This window comes from Pristis pectinata, chromosome 9, assembly GCF_009764475.1.
Source record: "Pristis pectinata isolate sPriPec2 chromosome 9, sPriPec2.1.pri, whole genome shotgun sequence".
Classification (NCBI taxonomy): domain Eukaryota; kingdom Metazoa; phylum Chordata; class Chondrichthyes; order Rhinopristiformes; family Pristidae; genus Pristis; species Pristis pectinata.
The window spans coordinates 100,293,498-100,310,971 of record NC_067413.1 but is presented as its reverse complement, the minus strand read 5'-3'; the positions used below and the strand labels follow the sequence as shown (position 1 = coordinate 100,310,971).

The following is a 17,474-nucleotide window of genomic DNA, read 5'->3' as shown; positions in this document are numbered from 1 at the left end:
ATTTGACCCATATCCCTCTGACCATTTCCAATCCATGGACCTGTCTAACTGTCTATAAAATGTTGTTATTGTACCTGCCTCACCCACTTCCTCTGGAAGCTCATTCCATATATGCACCACCCTCTGTGTGATGAAGTTACCCCCATCCCCCCCAGGTCCCTTTTAAGTCTTTTGCCTATCACTTTAAACCTATGCCCCCTGGTTTTTGATTCCTTTTCCCCAGGAAAAGACTGTGTGCATTCACCCTAACTATGCCCCTCATGATCTTACACACCTCTATAAGATCACTGCTCAATCTCCTACTCTCCAAGGAATAAAGACCCAGCCTGGCCAACCTCTCCCTTTAACTCAGGCCCTTGAGTCCTGCCAATAGTCTTGGAAATCTCTGCACTCTTTCCAGCTTAATGATCTGTTTTCTAACAGGTCAACCAAAACTGTACCCAGTGCTCCAGGTGCAGCCTCACCAACGTCCTGTACAATGGCAACATAATGTCCCAACTCCTATACTCAGTGCCCCAACTGATGAAGGCCAGCGAGCCAAACGCCTTCTTCACTACCCTGTCTACGTGCGACACTACTTTCAGGGAGCCATGTATCTGTACTCCTAGGTCCCTCTGTTCTGCCCTCCCATTCACTGTGAAAGTCCTACCCTAGCTTGACTTCCCAAAATGCAACACTTCACACTTATCTGGATTGAACCCATCTGCCAATCCTCAGTCCACTGACCCAGCTGATCAAGATCCCCCGGTAATTTTTGATAACCTTCCTTACCGTCTACAACACCACCTATTTTAGTGTCATCTGCAAATTTACTGACCATGATGTACATTCTCATCCAAATCATTTATATGAATAACAAACAACAATGGTCCCAGCAGCAACCCCTGTGGCACATATTCAACCTCTCCCTGCTTCAATCTCAGGTTCCCTCCTGTTTTAAGAAGACCACTATCATCCCAGTGCCAAAGGAAAGCAAGGTAACATGCCTCAATGACTACCGACCAGTGGCTCTGACATCCACCATCACGAAGTGCTTTGAGAGGTTGGTCATGGCACACATCAACTCCAGCCTCCCAGACAACCTGGACCCACTGTAATTCGCCTATTGGAGAAACAGGTCTACAGGGGATGCGATCTCCCTGGCCCTACACTCAGCTCTGGAGCATCTGGACAGTAAAGACACCTACATAGACAATTGTTTATTGACTACAGCTCTGCCTTCAATACAATAGTCCCAAGCAAGCCTGTCCCTAGACTCCGAGACCTAGGACTCAACACCTCCCCCTGTAAATGGATCCTTGACTTTCTAACCAACAGACCACAATCAGTGAGCATAGGCAGCAATACCTCTGGCACAATTATTCCCAACACTGGTGCCCCACAAGGCTGTGTCCTCAGCCCTCTACTCTACTCCCTATACACTCATGACTGTGTGGCCAGATTCTGCTCTAACTCCATCTATAAGTTTGCAGATGATACCACCGTTGTTGGCCGTATCTCAAACAGCGATGAGTCGGAGTACAAGGAGGAGATAGAGAGCTTAGTGGAATGGTGTCATGACAACAACCTTTCCCTCAATATCAACAAAACAAAAGAGCTGGTCATTGACTTCAGGAAAGGGGGTGGTGTACATGCACCCGTCTACATCAATGGTGCTGAGGTCAAGAGGTTTGAGAGCTTCAAGTTCCTAGGAGTGAACATCACCAACAGCCTGTCCTGGTCAAATCACGTAGATACCATGGTCAAGAAAGCTCACCAGTGTCTCTTCTTCCTCAGGAGGCTAAAGAAATTTGGTTTGTCCCCTTTGACTCTCACCGTCTTCTACAGATGCACCATAGAAAGCATCCTATCTGGATGTATCACGGCTTGGTACGGCAACTGCTCTGCCCAGGACCGCAGGAAGCTTCAGAGAGTTGTAGACACAGCCCAGCGCATCACGGACACCAGCCTCCCCTCCTTGGACTCTGTCTTTACCTCTCGTTGTCTTGGTGAAGCAGCCAGCATAATCAAAGACCACCCATCCGGGACATTCTCTCTTCTCTCCTCCATTCCATCGGGTAGAAGATACAGGAGCCTGAGGGCACGTACCACCAGACAGCTTCTACCCCACTGTGATAAGATTATTGAACTGTTCCTTTATACAATGAGATGGACTCTGACCTCACGATCTACCTTGTTGTGACCTTGCACCTTATTGCACTGCACTTCCTCTGTAGCTGTGACACTTTACTCTGTACTGTCACTGGTTTTAACTGTACTACATCAATGCACTTTGCACTAATTCAATGTAACTGCACTGTGTAATGAATTGACCCGTACGATCGGTTTGTAAGACAAGCTTTTCACTGTACCTCGGTACAAGTGACAATAATAAACCAATACCAATACCAATACACCACTGGAGTCACAGGCCTCCAGTCTGATAAACAATCTTCAACCATCGCCCTCTGCTTCCTGCTATCAGGCCAACTATGTATCCACGTAGCCAGCTCTCACTCGATCCCATGCCATCTAACCTTCCAGATTAGCCTTTCATGCAGGACCTTGTCAAAGGCCTTGTAAAAGTCCATGTAGACAATGTCTACCACCATGTCCTCATCAATCCTCTTGGTCAGCTCTTCAAAAAAAACTCAATCAAATTTGTGAAAGATGATTTTCCGCACACAAAGCCATGTTGACTTTCCCTAATCAGTCCTTGTCTAGATCCTGTCCCTCAGAATCCTCTCCAGTAACCAACCCACCACTTTTAATATATCTCTGCTTAATTCACTGTTACCACAGTGTTATCTACATTAGATCAGAGGAGGTGCTGCTGGTCCTAAGGCATATTACAGTGGATAAATCCCCAGGGTCTGATAAAGTGTAACCAAGGGCTTTGTGAGAAGCTTGGGAAGAAATTGGGTAAACTCCAGTAGTGTAGCGGTTAGCGTAACACTATTACAGTGCCAGTGACCCGGGTTCAATTCCCACTGCTGTCTGTAAGGAGTTTGTATGTTCTCCCCGTGTCTGCGTGGGTTTCCTCCGGGTGCTCCAGTTTCCTCCCACATTCCAAAGACATACAGGTTAGGAGTTGTGGGCATGCTATGTTGGCACCGGAAGCGTGGTGACACTTGCGGGCTGCCCCCAGAACATTCTCAGTAACCCAGAGAGACACATTTCGTGTTTTGATGCACATGTGACTAATAAATAAATATCTTAAATTGCAGGGCCCTGGCAGAGATATTTCTGTCTTCCTTAGCCATGGGTGAGGTACCAGAAGACTGCAGGGTGGGTTATGTTGTGCCTTTATTTAAGAAGGGCAACAGGGACAAGCCAGAGAACTACAGGCCGGCAAGCCTAACATCAGTGGTGGGAAGGTTACTGGAGGGGATTCTGAGGGATAGGATCTACCAGCATTTGGAAGGCAAGCACTGATAAGGGACAGTCAGCGTGGCTTTGTGTGTGGGAAATCGTGTCTCATGAACTTGACTGAGTTTTTTGATGAAGAAGATTGACCAGAGCAGACCGGTCTCTGTGGACTTTACCAAGGACTGTGCAAGGATCCACAGGGTAGGCTAGTCTGAAAGGTTAGAGCACATGGGGTCCAAGGTGAAACAGCCAATCCAAGTAGACACAAAAGTTGGCTTGATACAAGGAGACAGAGGAATGTTACTTGTCAGGTTACTTCATGGATTGGAGGCCTGTGCCTAGGGGTCAGAGCTGGGCCCCTGTTTGTTATTTATATTAACGATTTGGATGATAATGCTGTTAACATGGTTAATAAGTTTGCGGATGACACCAAAATTGGTGGTGTAGTGGACAGTGAAGAAGATTATCTGAGTTAACAACAGGATCTAGATCAACTGGGGATAAGGGCCAATGAATGGCAGATAGAATTTAACTCAGACAAGTTGTATTTTGATAAGTTAAACCAAGGCAGGGCTTACATGGTAAAAGACAGGGCCCTGGAAAGTGTTGTAGGGCAGAGAGACCTGGGGGTACAGGTACATAGTTCTCTGAAAATGGTGACACAGGTGGACAGGGTGGGGAAGGTGTGTGAAAGACATTAGGACAGGTACATGGATAGGAAAGGTTGAGAGGAATATGGGCCAAATGCAGGTAAATGGGACTAGCTTGGATAGACATCTTGGTCAGCATGAATGAGTTGGGCTGAAGGGCCTGTTTCCGTGCTGTATGACTCTGTGACTCCTGCGTTGTACAGCTTTGCCAGCCACAGTACATAGAGATTACTTTTTTTTATCTTAACCTCTTGCATTTCATCTTAGATCTGTCATTATTGTTCTACACAGTAAGCATGTGTAAGCATAGGAATATTTATCCAAACAGTGCAATGTTCAAAGAATTCTTTGAAGAACTCATAGCTGAACCTGGAGACAACGGCGCTGGACATTCGTTGACTGCAGCTGGTGAATACAACAACCTACCACCTTTGGCTACGTGTTGTACACGACAACATAGCAGCCGGGGCAATGTTCTTCCCTCCCCCAACTCTTCAGCCAATTGGATCGTCCCCATCATCCTTCCTCGCTTGTCTATTGACTGTTCCCCCGAGCCAAACAACGCTGAAGATGCAGCGAAGCAGCTCAGGAGCTGCATCAAGGCTACAGAAGATTTTTAAAGAGGAGATTTTAAAAGACCACTTTGGGGCCCGGTACTAACTCTGATTTGCCTCTCGGGGTTGGGTGGTGAAAGTGGTTAATTTGCCCATGGAACCAAGCGACAGCCGTCGGGTTACAGGTTCCCAGTTCCAGTAGCCCCGGAGAAAGTGACCGGAGCTGATTTCCTCCGATCTTGAAGTAAAATTACTGCACATCTGTCCCTGGTCGATTGGACATTTTTGAGCGAAGGAGTGGATTTTCTTCAATCTGTTTGCTAGAAAACATTGATACTGTGCGTCTAAAACAGGAATGTTTGATTACCTCACTTTAATAAGGAAATATCATTAATGAAGTTCAAAAGCGCCGCATTGGATTGTTAGGTGCGCCGTGACTGAGTCAGGAAACGTGGTTCTATCTGGTGAACCTTCACACATCTTGCCTTTGCTGGACTCTGAAAAGCGTGCGTTTGTATTAGAGGCCTCGACGATGATGTCGCTGGAGATGAACTAGTCTGTTGTGCAGCCGGCCGTTTCGGACTGAGCCTGAGCGAAGGGAGCGCTCTGCACATGGTGTCACTGTGACTTTGGAGAGATGATGGGTAATGAACTTCAGCAAACCAACTGCAGTATCTGCTACCGCAACTTTACCAGCCAAGCTCCTGACAATCATCTTCATGATCTTCTTAACCCTCTCCGTGCTGCTTGGGAACCTGCTGGCCTTGGTTGTGTTCTTAGGCTCCAAGCGCTTCTCCACCCCTCAGGGCTACCTGAAGGCGTCTCTGGCGGTGGCGGACCTGGCTGTCGGTGTTTTCGTCATCCCCTTTTCCGTCTACGTGGAGCTATTCCTTCTGCTGGAGGAATCTTCTGCAGGACGCGAGGTGAACTCGTTACTCGGCGACTATGTCCGGCTCTGCACGGTGATCGGAACAGTTTATGCTGGGTGCACGCTGGTCTCCGTCAGCACCATCTTTCTGTTGTCGATGGAGCGAAGCCTGGCGATCCTGAGGCCGCTGCACAGAGAGGCGGTGATGACCAGGAAGAGAACCTCATGGCTGATTGGGATCTCCTGGGTTGTTGGTTTCTCTCTGGCCGTGTCCCCGCTGGTGTTTGGTGAGGGGATCGTGCTGCACTACAACCCGTGCAGTCGGATGTGTAACTTCGCCTGCGTGCCGGGGACCCTGCCTCAGAATGATTGGAAAATTCTCCTACTGTTCCCAGCTTTTGATTTCACCCTCCTGGGAGGGACGGTGGCGATAAACATCCTGTCTTTCAGCGCTATTCGGCAACACTCCAAACAGAGGAAAGTGCTAGCGAACACCCACATGTCCCGTGTCTCGTCTTCCGATATCAAAGCCGCGAAGACCATCGCCACGGTGACCTTCGCTTTCACGGCTTCCTTCAGCCCCGTCGCCGTGTTTGTGGTGGGCAACGTCCTGGGACATCAGTGGTGCGATTTCTCGTTTTTCGCTTTTTGGATCCTGACTTCCAGCAGCTGTTGGAATGTGATCATTTACAGCGTCCGAGAGCAGAGGTTCCGGCAACGGGCGAGGCAGCTGGTGGGCATCTCCAGAGCGGCCGCTTCAATGAACAGATAGCTGGAAACGGCGCACTGGTGAAACACTGGGCTGAGCCGGCAAAACCCTGATCACCACTGCCGTTTAATTTATGCTTTTCTTGTGAATGCTGCTTATCTGATGCCATGTGCCTGTGATGCTGCTGCAAGTAAGTTTCTCACTGCCCTGGTGCAGAAGGCAATAAACTCCACTGTGACTTTTTGACTTTGAAAGTTACACTTCAAGTGCTAGTGGACACGCAAGAACCCACAGGTGCCGGAGCAACAGAGCGCTGGAGGAACTCAGCGGGTCGGGCAGCATCTGTGGAGGGAGAGAGACAGTCGACGTTTCGAGTTGACACCCTTCATCTGGACTAATTTAAGTATTAATGCTGTTGAATCAAGTATGAGGTCATCATATGGTTTGGTATTGGTTTATTATTGTCACTTGTACCGAGGTACAGTGACAAACTTGTCTTGCATACCGTTCATTAATTACACAGTGCATTGAGGTAGTACAGGGTAAAAACAATAACAGAATACAGAGTAAAGTGTCACAGCTACGGGGAAGTGCAGTGCAGGTAGACAATAATCCTGGGGTTGAATAATGTTAAGTTCTGGAGCTTGAGTTTCCCCGCAAATGATGAGAGTTAAACGGAGGTGCTCTCTCTTTACTCAATCACTTCGACATGCATGTAAACGTGTGCTTTTTAACATGCCAAGCTATGTATACAGTACGTGCGCTGCGAATCTACACTGGAGTCAGTGCGCTGCATGATTCAACCACACAGTCTACCTGTTACAACAAGACTGCTGTTAAATGTAACTAGATACGTTATTGGTCTGCAGTGGAAAGTTGCCCAAGTCCCGGACGGTTCATTGTTGATTGGGTCAGAATGTGCTGAATGGACCTGGTCCTGACTTTGCTCGCTGACGGTCGCGGTCAGTGAAGACTCTCTGCCGTGTTTTAGAGAAGATTGCGGACTCCGCACAGACCTGATAGATGGAAGTTTACCATCGTCTATTATTCAAGTTGATTAAACGCATTTTGAACTGACCACACGAGGTAAAGGCTACATTTTACCGATTTCTTCATTTGAAAACATTCGGCTGTTGAAGTAACATTTCATATATTTCACCGTTTTCACGACACAGTGAGAGGTCAGCCGGCCCATCGAGTCTGTGACGTCTCTCAGAGCTACCCCGTCGTTCCCATCCGCCAGTTATTCCTCTGTAACCTCTCGTGTGTCCATCAGTTCGCCCCTTCCCTCCGAGTTTCCAGCCACACGGGGGGCAACTTACACGAACCAGTTAGCTCATCAGCATGTTTTTGTGGCACAGAGAGAATCCGGATTCAGGGGGAAACCATGCCAACTCCACACAGACAGCACCCTAGCTCAGGATCTAATCGCGACCGCTGGAGGTGGACATCAACTGTAGGGCCACTGCTACAATCTTCAACATGCTCATTAATTCAGTACCTCCAGCTCCCCAAAGATTCAATATTCCTGAAGAGAAGCTACTTTTCCTCATCTTTGTTCTAAACGGCCAACTACTTTTCCACAATCTCAGGTCCTTAGTTGTCGACTCTCCGGCCAGGGAAACACCTCAGCAAATCATGTAAACATTCGGTGTTTTCCAATGAGATCATCTCTCCTTCTTCCAAACCCCAGAAACCAATCGAGTGAACCTTTGATATTGGCAAGTGTGAACTTCTGGGAGAATCAGAAATATAAAGTGTTCCAGGTATGGTTCCGCCAAAGCGCAGTGTAATTGCAGCACGACTTCCTTCCTGCGGCACTGGTCTATCCTATTACCACCCTTCCTCCTGGCCTGCTAAAATGACACGTTAACATTGTGTGATTTGTATACAGTGCAAGAACAACCAGAGAGAGAGAGAGAGGCGGGGGTGTGGTGATCGGAGAATCGGCCACAGGGGAAGGGAGCAACACACAAAGTGCTGGCGGAACCCAGCGGGTCAGGCAGCATCTATGGAGGGAAATGGACCGTCTATGTTTAGGGCCGAGACCCTTCATCTGGACTGGAAAGGAAGAGGGTAGAAGCCAGAATAAAAAGGTAGGGGAAGGAACATCGACTGTTTCTTTCCCTCCACAGATGCTGCCCGACCCGCTGAGTTCCTGCAGCGTTGTGTGTGCGTTATCGTAGTTTACTGACAAGCGTGCAAAACCATTCCGAGTGCTGGCAACAACGAATGCACTCCCATTAAAGCGATAACAATGATCGGTGTACGCCTTCATCCCGTCACATCGGGAGAACAAAATATCACTACAATGTACTCATTATAATTAAACACCATGGACAGCGACTTCCCGCCTGGATTGAGTTGCTCGCTCTCGCCGGCTCTTACATTTCACTTTGTGCTTCAGTTTTCTCCCACACCTGTCGCGCCGTTAACACTTTTTTTCTGAGTTGATTAGATTTTTCTTCAATACTACAGTTCATCTTCAGCGTATTGCTTGAACACTGTGATTGGTCAGATGGATCGCAATATGTTTCCTCGCATTCTGAGGGATACCTTATCAAATCACCAAGGCTGCATTTGTTGTTACCTGAGACCCTCAGTGACTTTCACAGCTCCAACACTTCATTCCAGTGTTGCACTTCGGTTGCAAGGTGTTTCGTTAACATTTAAAAGCGCTTGAATTTCACTCATTGTCAGTGTCTGGTGGGAGGCCACAGAAAGCCGCCGAGGTTTTGCGAGGATGTTGCCGGGACGCGAGAGACTTAGTTATGGAGAGAGGTTGAGCAGGTTGGGACTTTATTCATCGGAGAGGAGGAGAATGAGGGGTGATCTTATAATCATGAGGGGCAGAGACAGGGCGAATGCGCACAGTCTTTTCCCCGGGGTTGGGGAATCGAGATCTAGAGGGCATATGTTTAAGGTGAGAGCGGGGTGATGTAATAGGAACCGAGGGGCAACTTTTTCACCCAGGGGATGGTCAATACATGGAACAAGCTGCCAGAGGAAGTGGTTGAGGCAGGTACATTAACAACATTTGGAAGGTACTTGGACAGGTACACGGATAGGAAAGGTTTAGAGGGATATGGACCAAACACGGGCAAATGGGACTGGCTTAGATGGGTGTCTTGGTCGGCCTGGTCCAGTTGGGCCGAAGGGCCTGTTTCCGTGCTGTGTGACTCTGGGACTCTAAATTAACGCAGACAATAAGAAGGAAACTGACACTGCAATCTTAAAGCATTGTTCAGCGGGCATCCGTGCCGATGATCTAACTTAACACCAGAATACTTGTTAATTATCTTCAATTCAATTTGCCGATGTGCTACTAAAATGCCGACTATGCGTGAATTTGACTTTGCACTGACAGGGTGAGTGGCGGGGCGAGAGGGTGAATGACCCCAGTTGCTCTTCTGCTGCTGGCAATAACTTCAACGTAAGAGCCCCCGACTTCCGTGGTAATGGGTGTAGGACGCCGTTTTATTCCGTTTCTCCGAGATTGGAAGAGCTCCCACAGAAACTTATACTGTTCGAATTTAAGAATAACATGTTAATTCTTTTTCATCATAGATGTTCCAAAACTGGAATAAAAAGTCTTTTTTTTTAATCTTGTAGTTTCCCGGTGGTGTCTGGGACAGGAGTTGGATTCCAGATCTTTATTGCCTTAATGAGACAGAATACACTCCAGCAACACACAATGTGCTGGAGGAACTCAGCGGGTCGAGCAGCATCTGATGGGGGGTGGTTGGGGGGGAAGGAACTGTCGACGTTTCGGGTCCTGATGCAGGGTTTCCACCCAAAACGTCGGCAGTTCCTCTCCCCCCACAGGTGCTGCTCGACCCGCTGAGTTCCTGCAGCACATTGTGCGTTGCTCCAGATTCCGGCGTCTGCCTGTGTCTGCAGAATATATTGCACCTTGAATGGACCGAACTCGTGCCGGACTGTACTCAGACACACCGTCTTTTAATAGACTTTAAATCAAACCCTTCTGCTCATTTGTGCTTCTATTTTAAAAGCAGGATAGTTATGCCTTGTCTCCGTCTACACATACGCCTCATAAAGGAACATAGATATATATGACTGTTGACACGAAATCAAGATATTCCGTACTTTACTGATGAGAAAAGGCAAAGTTCAGGTATCAAGGTCTAGAAATGTTGGTATCAGTGTTATTGAAAGACTAATGTTATTTGATTGACCGCGTTTGTTCCTCTACAACTAAAGGTTAGGGGCTGTGTAGGAGGAAAGGGTCAGATTGATTGTGGGGAGGGCAGGCACGGTAGTGCAGCGCTTGGTATTACAATCACAATTCCGGCCGCTGTCTGTAAGGAGTTTGTACGTTCTCCCCGTGTCTGCGTGGGTTTCCTCCGGGTGCTCCGGTTTCCTCCCACATTCTAAAGATGTACGGGTTAGGAAGTTGTGGGCATGCTATGTTGGCGCCGGAAGCGTGGCGACACTTGCGGGCTGCCCCCAGAACACTACACAAAGGCTGCATTTCACTGTGTGTTTCCATGTACGTGTGACTAATAAAGAGATCTTATATAGGTTATCTTATCTTACATAGGTCAGCACAACATGGTGGGCCGAAGGGCCGTGCTGTTCTATGTTCTAATTGCGAGGCTGTGGAACGTGGCGCTTGTCCTGAACTGAAGGTGCAGAATCTTTCTCTGAATGCTCTCCGTCAGTCTGGGCTGGAACAGGACACTGCGGCGTTACGCCAGTATTCGGCGGGGCAATTTCCTCAACACTTCCCGGTCCAACATCCCGGTGTCCACAGCTGGGATGTACATCGCATAATTGATTCGCTGTCATACTTTAGAATTTTCCCCCAAGTCCAATAATTCTTTCTTAGTCTTTCAAGAGCCCGTAAGATCTGAGACACGGTCCTTTTAATCAGTTACTCCCGAAAAGCTGGATCAAGCAATTGTGAGGACGGTGAGCAGCCGTCCCGTCTCGGCAGCCCTATGGTTAAAGCACCTTGTCAAAGATGTAGGTGGTGTTGTCCTGCTGGGACAAGTTCCCACCAACAGCAATAATGTCCAGATATCTGCTTTCATTTCTGGTTGCGAGATGTGTTGGCCAGAAGGCGGGGCATCCCTTCCCTCCCGTCCGTCAGAACAGAAGCACGAACGAGCAAAAGGCTTTGGTTTAAGGTCTATTCATAGGACGGCCTTCTGAGAGCAACACTCCATTCAGGATATTAAAGGCAGGTTATACTGAAGACAGAGAGCGATAGATGTTGTCGCAGATAGCAAAGAATCAAGGGATGTGTGGTTAGTGCGAGAAAGTGGTGCTGAGGTTAAACACAGACAAGATCTTATCGAATAGCGGAGCGATCATGTGGGCGGAATCGCCTCCCTCCACTTCAATGTCTTATGTTCTCATGTTTGGATTCTTTCCTCCACACTGAAGTGGGTCTTGAACCACAGACTTCTGCAGCATCAGTAAAAGTGCTTCCCGCTGAGGCTCAGATGTCACTGAACCCTGGAAGGGCCGCTACCCCCGTCACTTCGGAAATGTGATAGACGATTGTTTGTACAAACAAGATCCCTCAGACAGCAATGGGACGATGATCTCGTTCTTTTGGTAATATTAACTGATGTTGTCCAGGTCACTGTAAGAAGCGGAAAGAAGTTAAGGGAAGTCCCGTGGTGGTGAAGACACGAGGTTTGGTTCCAGCATGAACTGTGGAAAAGTGTGACAGGTTGAACTGAGGAGGAAATGCAAAGAAACAAAGGACTGTAGATGCTGGAATCCAGATGAAAAACACGATGATGCTGGAGGAACTCAGCAGGCCAGGCAGCATCCGTGGAGAAAAGCAGGCGGTCAACGTTTCAGGTCAGGACCCTTCTTCAGGACTGAAGATAGGAAAAGGGGAAGCCCGATATATCAGAGGGAAAAGCAGAGCAGTGATAGGTGGACAGAAGAGGGGAGGTGGGGTGGGCACAGGGTGGTGATAGGGAGATGCAGGTAAGAGATAGTGATGGGCAGGTGCGGGGGAGGGGGTGTGGGGGTGTGTGGGAGGTGGTGGGGAGGTGTGGGGGGGTGTGGGATGGTGTGGGAGGGGGTGGGGGGTGTGGGAGGGGGTGGGGAGGTGTGGGGGGTGTTGGAGGGGGTGGGGAGGTGTGGGAGGGGGTGTGGGTGGGGGTGGGGAGGTGTGGGGGGGTGTGGGAGGGGGTGGGGAGGTGTGGGGGTGTGTGGGAGGGGGTGGGGAGGTGTGGGGGGGTGTGAGGGGGTGGGGAGGTGTGGGGGGTGTGGGGGTGTGTGAGGAGGTGTGGGAGGGGGTGGGGAGGTGTGGGGGGGTGGGGGGAGGTGTGGGGGTGTGTGGGAGGGGTTGTGGGAGGGGGTGTGGGAGGGGGTGGGGAGGTGTGGGGGGTGTGTGGGGGGGGTGTGTGAGGTGTGGGGGGGTGTGGAGGGGGTTTGGGAGGGGGTGAGGAGGTGTGGGGGTGTGTGGGAGGGGGTGGGGAGGGTGTGGGGAGGTGTGGGGGGGTGGGGAGGTGTGGGGGGTGTGGGAGGGGGTGGGGAGGTGTGGGGGGGTGTGGGAGGGTGTGGGGAGGTGTGGGGGTGTGGGAGGGTGTGGGGGTGTGGGAGGGGGTGGGGAGGGGGTGGGGAGGTGTGGGGGGGTGTGGGAGGGGGTGGGGAGGTGTGGGGGGTGTGGGAGGGGGTGGGGAGGGTGTGGGGAGGTGTGGGGGGGTGTGGGAGGGGTGGGGAGGTGTGGGGGGGTGTGGGAGGGGGTGGGGGGGTGTGGGAGGGGGTGGGGAGGTGTGGGGGGTGTGGGAGGGGGTGGGGAGGGTGTGGGGAGGTGTGGGGGGGTGTGGGAGGGGGTGGGGAGGTTTGGGGGGTGTGGGAGGGGGTGGGGAGGGTGTGGGGAGGTGTGGGGGGTGTGGGAGGGGGTGGGGAAGTGTGGGGGGTGTGGGAGGGGGTGGGGAGGTGTGGGGGGGGTGTGGGGAAGGGGGGTGGGGATTACCTGAAGTGGGAGAATTCAATGTTCGTGCCGTCAGGCTGCAAGGTTCCAAGACGGAAAGTGAGGAGCTGTTCCTCCAGTCTGTGCTGGGAATTCTCCCGGCAGTGGAGGAGGCCGAGGACAGACATATCAGTGATAGTGTGGGAGGGGGAGTTGAAGTGACCGGCAATGGGGAGATGCAGATCGCGGCTACGGACAGAGTTCAGGTGATCTGTGAAATGGTCACCTAGTCTGCGTTTGGTCTCACCAATGTAGAGGAGGCCACACCTGAAGCACCAAATGCAGTAGATGATATTAAGGGGGGTGCAGGTGAATCTCTGTCTCACCTGTTTGGGTCCCTGGATGGAGGTGATGGAGGTGGTGCAGGGGCAGGTGTTGCACCTATGGCGGGGCAGTGGAAAGTTCTCGGGGTGGGAGCGGGATGGGGGGGGGGGAGGAGTGAACTAGGGAGTTGCAGAGAGAGCGGTCCCAGCGAAAGGCAGAAAGGGGTGGCGAGGGGAAGATATGCTTGGTGGTGGGGTCCCATGGGAGACGGCGGAAGTGACGGAGAATGATGTGTTGGATACGTAGGCTGGTGGGATGAAATGTGAGGACGGGGACCCTGTCCCTGTTGGGTCTGGGAGGGGTGGGGGTGAGAGCGGAGGTGCAGAAATGGCAGAGATACGGGTGTGAGCTCTCTCCACCACAGTCGGGGGGAAGCTCCGGTTAGAAAGGAAGTTGGACATCTCGAATGTCCTGGAGTGGAAAGGTGGAGAAATTGAGAAAAAGGGATCGCGTCCTTGCAAGAGACAGGGTGGGAGGAGCTGTAATCGAGGTAGCTGTGGGCGTCAGTGGGTTTGTAGAAGATGTCAGTGGATGAGGAATCTCCTGAGATGGAGACAGAAAGATCGAGGAAGGAGAGAGAGGTGTCAGAGATAGTCCGAGTGAATTGGAGAGCTGGGTGAAAATTAGTGGTGAAATTTATGAAACTATCAAGTTCCGCACGGGTACGAGAGGTGGCACCAATGCAGTCGTTGATATAGCGGAGAAAGAGTTGAGGAATGGAGCAGGAGGTTCCGTCTTGGAACGTTGCAGCCTAATTGCATGAATATTGAATTCTCCCACTTTAGGTAATCCCCACCCCCCTCCCCCACACCCCCCCCCCCCTCCCACACCACGCTTCTTCTCCTCTTCCCTTTCCCAGCCTCTTTTTCCCCTCTCTCTCCTTACCTGTGACCCACCCCCCGGTAGATCTGCTCTCCCCTCCTCCCCCACACCTGCCTATCGCTCTCTTACCTGCACCTACCTATCACCACCCTGTGCCCACCCCACCTCCCCTCTTTTGCCCACCTATCACTGCTCTGCTTTCCCCTCCTATATATTGGGCTTCCCCTTTTCCTATCTTCAGTCCTGAAGAAGGATCCTGACCTGAAACGTTGACCGCCTGCTTTTCTCCACGGATGCTGCCTGGCCTGCTGAGTTCCTCCAGCATCATCGTGTTTTTTTGGAAAGAAAATGTTTATTTCCTCTATTTTAAAATTAAAACTTAATTAACTGTGCGATAGAACTACATTTATAGTGAACCTAAAGATATAATTGTAATTTAAAACTCAACATTTGCCAAGAAGAATATGCTGTCAAACAGTATGTTTTTTTTTGTTTTCAATGTTTGGATTTTCTTTTCAATCGTTTGTGTACTTCTGTGAATGCATGGATAGTGTCTCATAGGATTACGTTGCATAGAAACAGGGCATTCATTCCCCAATCCATCCTAGCCAATATTAATGCTCCACTCAAACCTCCCCCTCCCTTCCTCTAAATCTATCAGCATTGTCCTCTTGATTTCATGATCTCTTTATTAGTCACATGTACATCAAAACACACAGTGAAATGCACCTTTGTATAGAATGCTCTGGGGGCAGCCCGCAGGTATAACATAGCACGTATAACAAGCCCAACATAGCATGCCCACAACTTCCTAATGTGTACATCTTTGGAATGTGGGAGGAAACCAGAGCACCCGGAGGAAACTCACGCAGACACGGGGAGAACGTACAAACTCCTTACAGACGGCAGCAGAATTGAACCCGGGTCGCTGGTGCTGTAAAGCGTCACACTAACCGCTACACCACCGTGCCTCTAGCCCCTTCTTCCTCAAACGCTTGCCCACCCTCCCTTTGAATGTAGCTCCAGTATTCATTTCAATCACTGTGGTTGTAAATTCTGTGTTCTCACCACATTCCAGTCGTAGAAGCTTCCAATTAAGCATGTATCTGTTTCTTGGTGGTGATCTTATATTGATGTTATAGCCTTAGCTACAAAGCCTATATAACTAATTGTTTTTACCCGACAAAGCTTATAAACTGGGTTGTTCTTGTGAGTTGTGTCAATTTTTTGTGGTCAGCTCATACTCGTTTTCCAGTGGTTAAATATAGTTAGATAACACCTTCATATTCAAAAGATATGCAAAACAACAAGTTCCCCAAAAATCCCCGGGACAACCCTTTCACAAATTTCTTTCCTTGCACTTTTACCAAAGCATTCTTCCCCACCAACCCCAACAGTTTACAGAGAATGTGATGGTTTTTCAGGTTAATTGGTACAACTTACAGTATTTTTTGCTTTTCTTTCCAAGTTGAATGAATTCAGGAAGAGTTGTGCATACTTTAAATATAACAATAATTATGCTTTAATATAATTTTACTGGATCCGGCAAGGCCAGTATTTATTAGTTGTTCCTCACTGCACTTGAAGAAGTGATGATGAAGTCCTTCTGATGAATGTTACTTGCTACCAATGCTGATGAATAGGGAGTTTCAGGATTTTAACCTTGTGATGATGAAGAAATAGTGATCTAGTTTCAATAATGTGTGCAACTTCGATGGGAATATGCAGTGTTGGTACTCCCGTGTACCTGAATGCCCTGGTCCTTCTTGGTGATGGAGGTCACAGGTTTGGCAGTCACCGAAGTAGCCCAGGCAAATGATGACGTATCCCAAAATCTCTAAAATCTTTTGCTCCATCTCTCCCAATTCTACCCATGTGATTTGCATTGAGATAATTTGGAGTAAGTACCCACCTGGGCATTCTGCACTACTTGGGCTGAATGCAAATAGCAAATTCTGGCAAGGATGCATTACCTTGATCATTTTTGGCTGGTACATTTGAAGTTTCCCACCCACTCAACCTGTCAAGCAGTCAAGAAATGAAACCTTGTGACAGCTGCAGAAGCACAGCATTGCAGAAAGCCTGGCGGAGTCTTACTATTTAAAGCAAATAGTCTGGTCTCTCTCATGGATCTGGTCCAATAATAATGGCAAGAAGCATGCCATTCATGATTATGATGAAATAAAATCCATACTGATTAAACAGATTAAAGCCACTTACATGCTTCATACAATGCTCTCTGTATTCACAGTGCATTTAGGAACATTTGAGGTTGTTGAAGTTAATCATGAATGACATAGTAAAGACTGGGCTGCTATTGCTGTTTCAAAAGTTCACTAAGAGAGGAGCGGCAAGTGGGGGAAAAAAAATCATGCTTAAATTTCCATTCCTGATGGTTATCCATTAGCCACGTGTCTGGGGTGAGGATGGGTCTGGTGACGTGGTGTTGCTTCTGTTGGTTGAAGGGTCTGACAACACTCACTGCTTGTGCTTACACAAAACAAACTGGACTGTCACACCAGCAGGAGTCAGCAGCATTAGGAATCTATTTATTTGACTATAATACTCCAATTGTTTACCTTCGATAAATTAGAACTAATAAATGTACAATTATATTTATGTGTGTTATGGGCAAAGTGGTTGATATTGACATTTTCAAAACAAAATGGAAAACTGCTTTGAATTTTCTGTGGATTGAAACCATGTCCTACATTAATTGTACATTTTTTAATTATGGGGCTGGACAGTGCAGTGATGGAGTTATACAGCACACAAACATGCCCTTCAGACCAGCTCATCCAAGCTGCCTACCTGAGCTAGTCCCATTTGCCTGCATTTGGCCCATATCCCTCTAAACCTTTCCTATCCATGTACCTGTCCAAATGTCTTTTGAACACTGTAATTGTCCCCGCGTCACTAACAGTGGAAGGGTTAAGTGACTATGGGTCCTGATCTTCACTCTGTTACCGACTAACTTTAACCTCATAGCCAGCTGAAGGAACAACACAAGGGGAAGATGACAGGGAAGGGCTGTAGAGAAAATTTCAGCACTGCCACAAACCCCATCTCCTCCATGGTTAACTGCTGCACTCTGCAATCATGCATATCTTCACATTGTGCCGCTGTGTTAAGGAGTCCTGTATACAAGTGCTGTGCCAGTTATGATGGTAAAAGTGGTACACCGTGAGGTGTGGGTGTAGGGCTTGCTGCGCTGGTAGATTCTGAGAGTGCTGTGAAT

At 49.0% G+C, this 17,474-nt stretch overlaps 1 protein-coding gene across 1 annotated transcript; it reads left to right on the top strand.

Annotated features, from left to right (window-relative positions):
• The first annotated feature begins 5,199 nt into the window (after positions 1-5,199).
• Positions 5,200-6,192, top strand: LOC127574039 (adenosine receptor A3). Its single transcript, XM_052022630.1, has one exon. The coding sequence runs from the start codon at positions 5,200-5,202 to the stop codon at positions 6,190-6,192; it is 993 nt and encodes a 330-aa protein (XP_051878590.1).
• Positions 6,193-17,474: the final 11,282 nt, after the last annotated feature.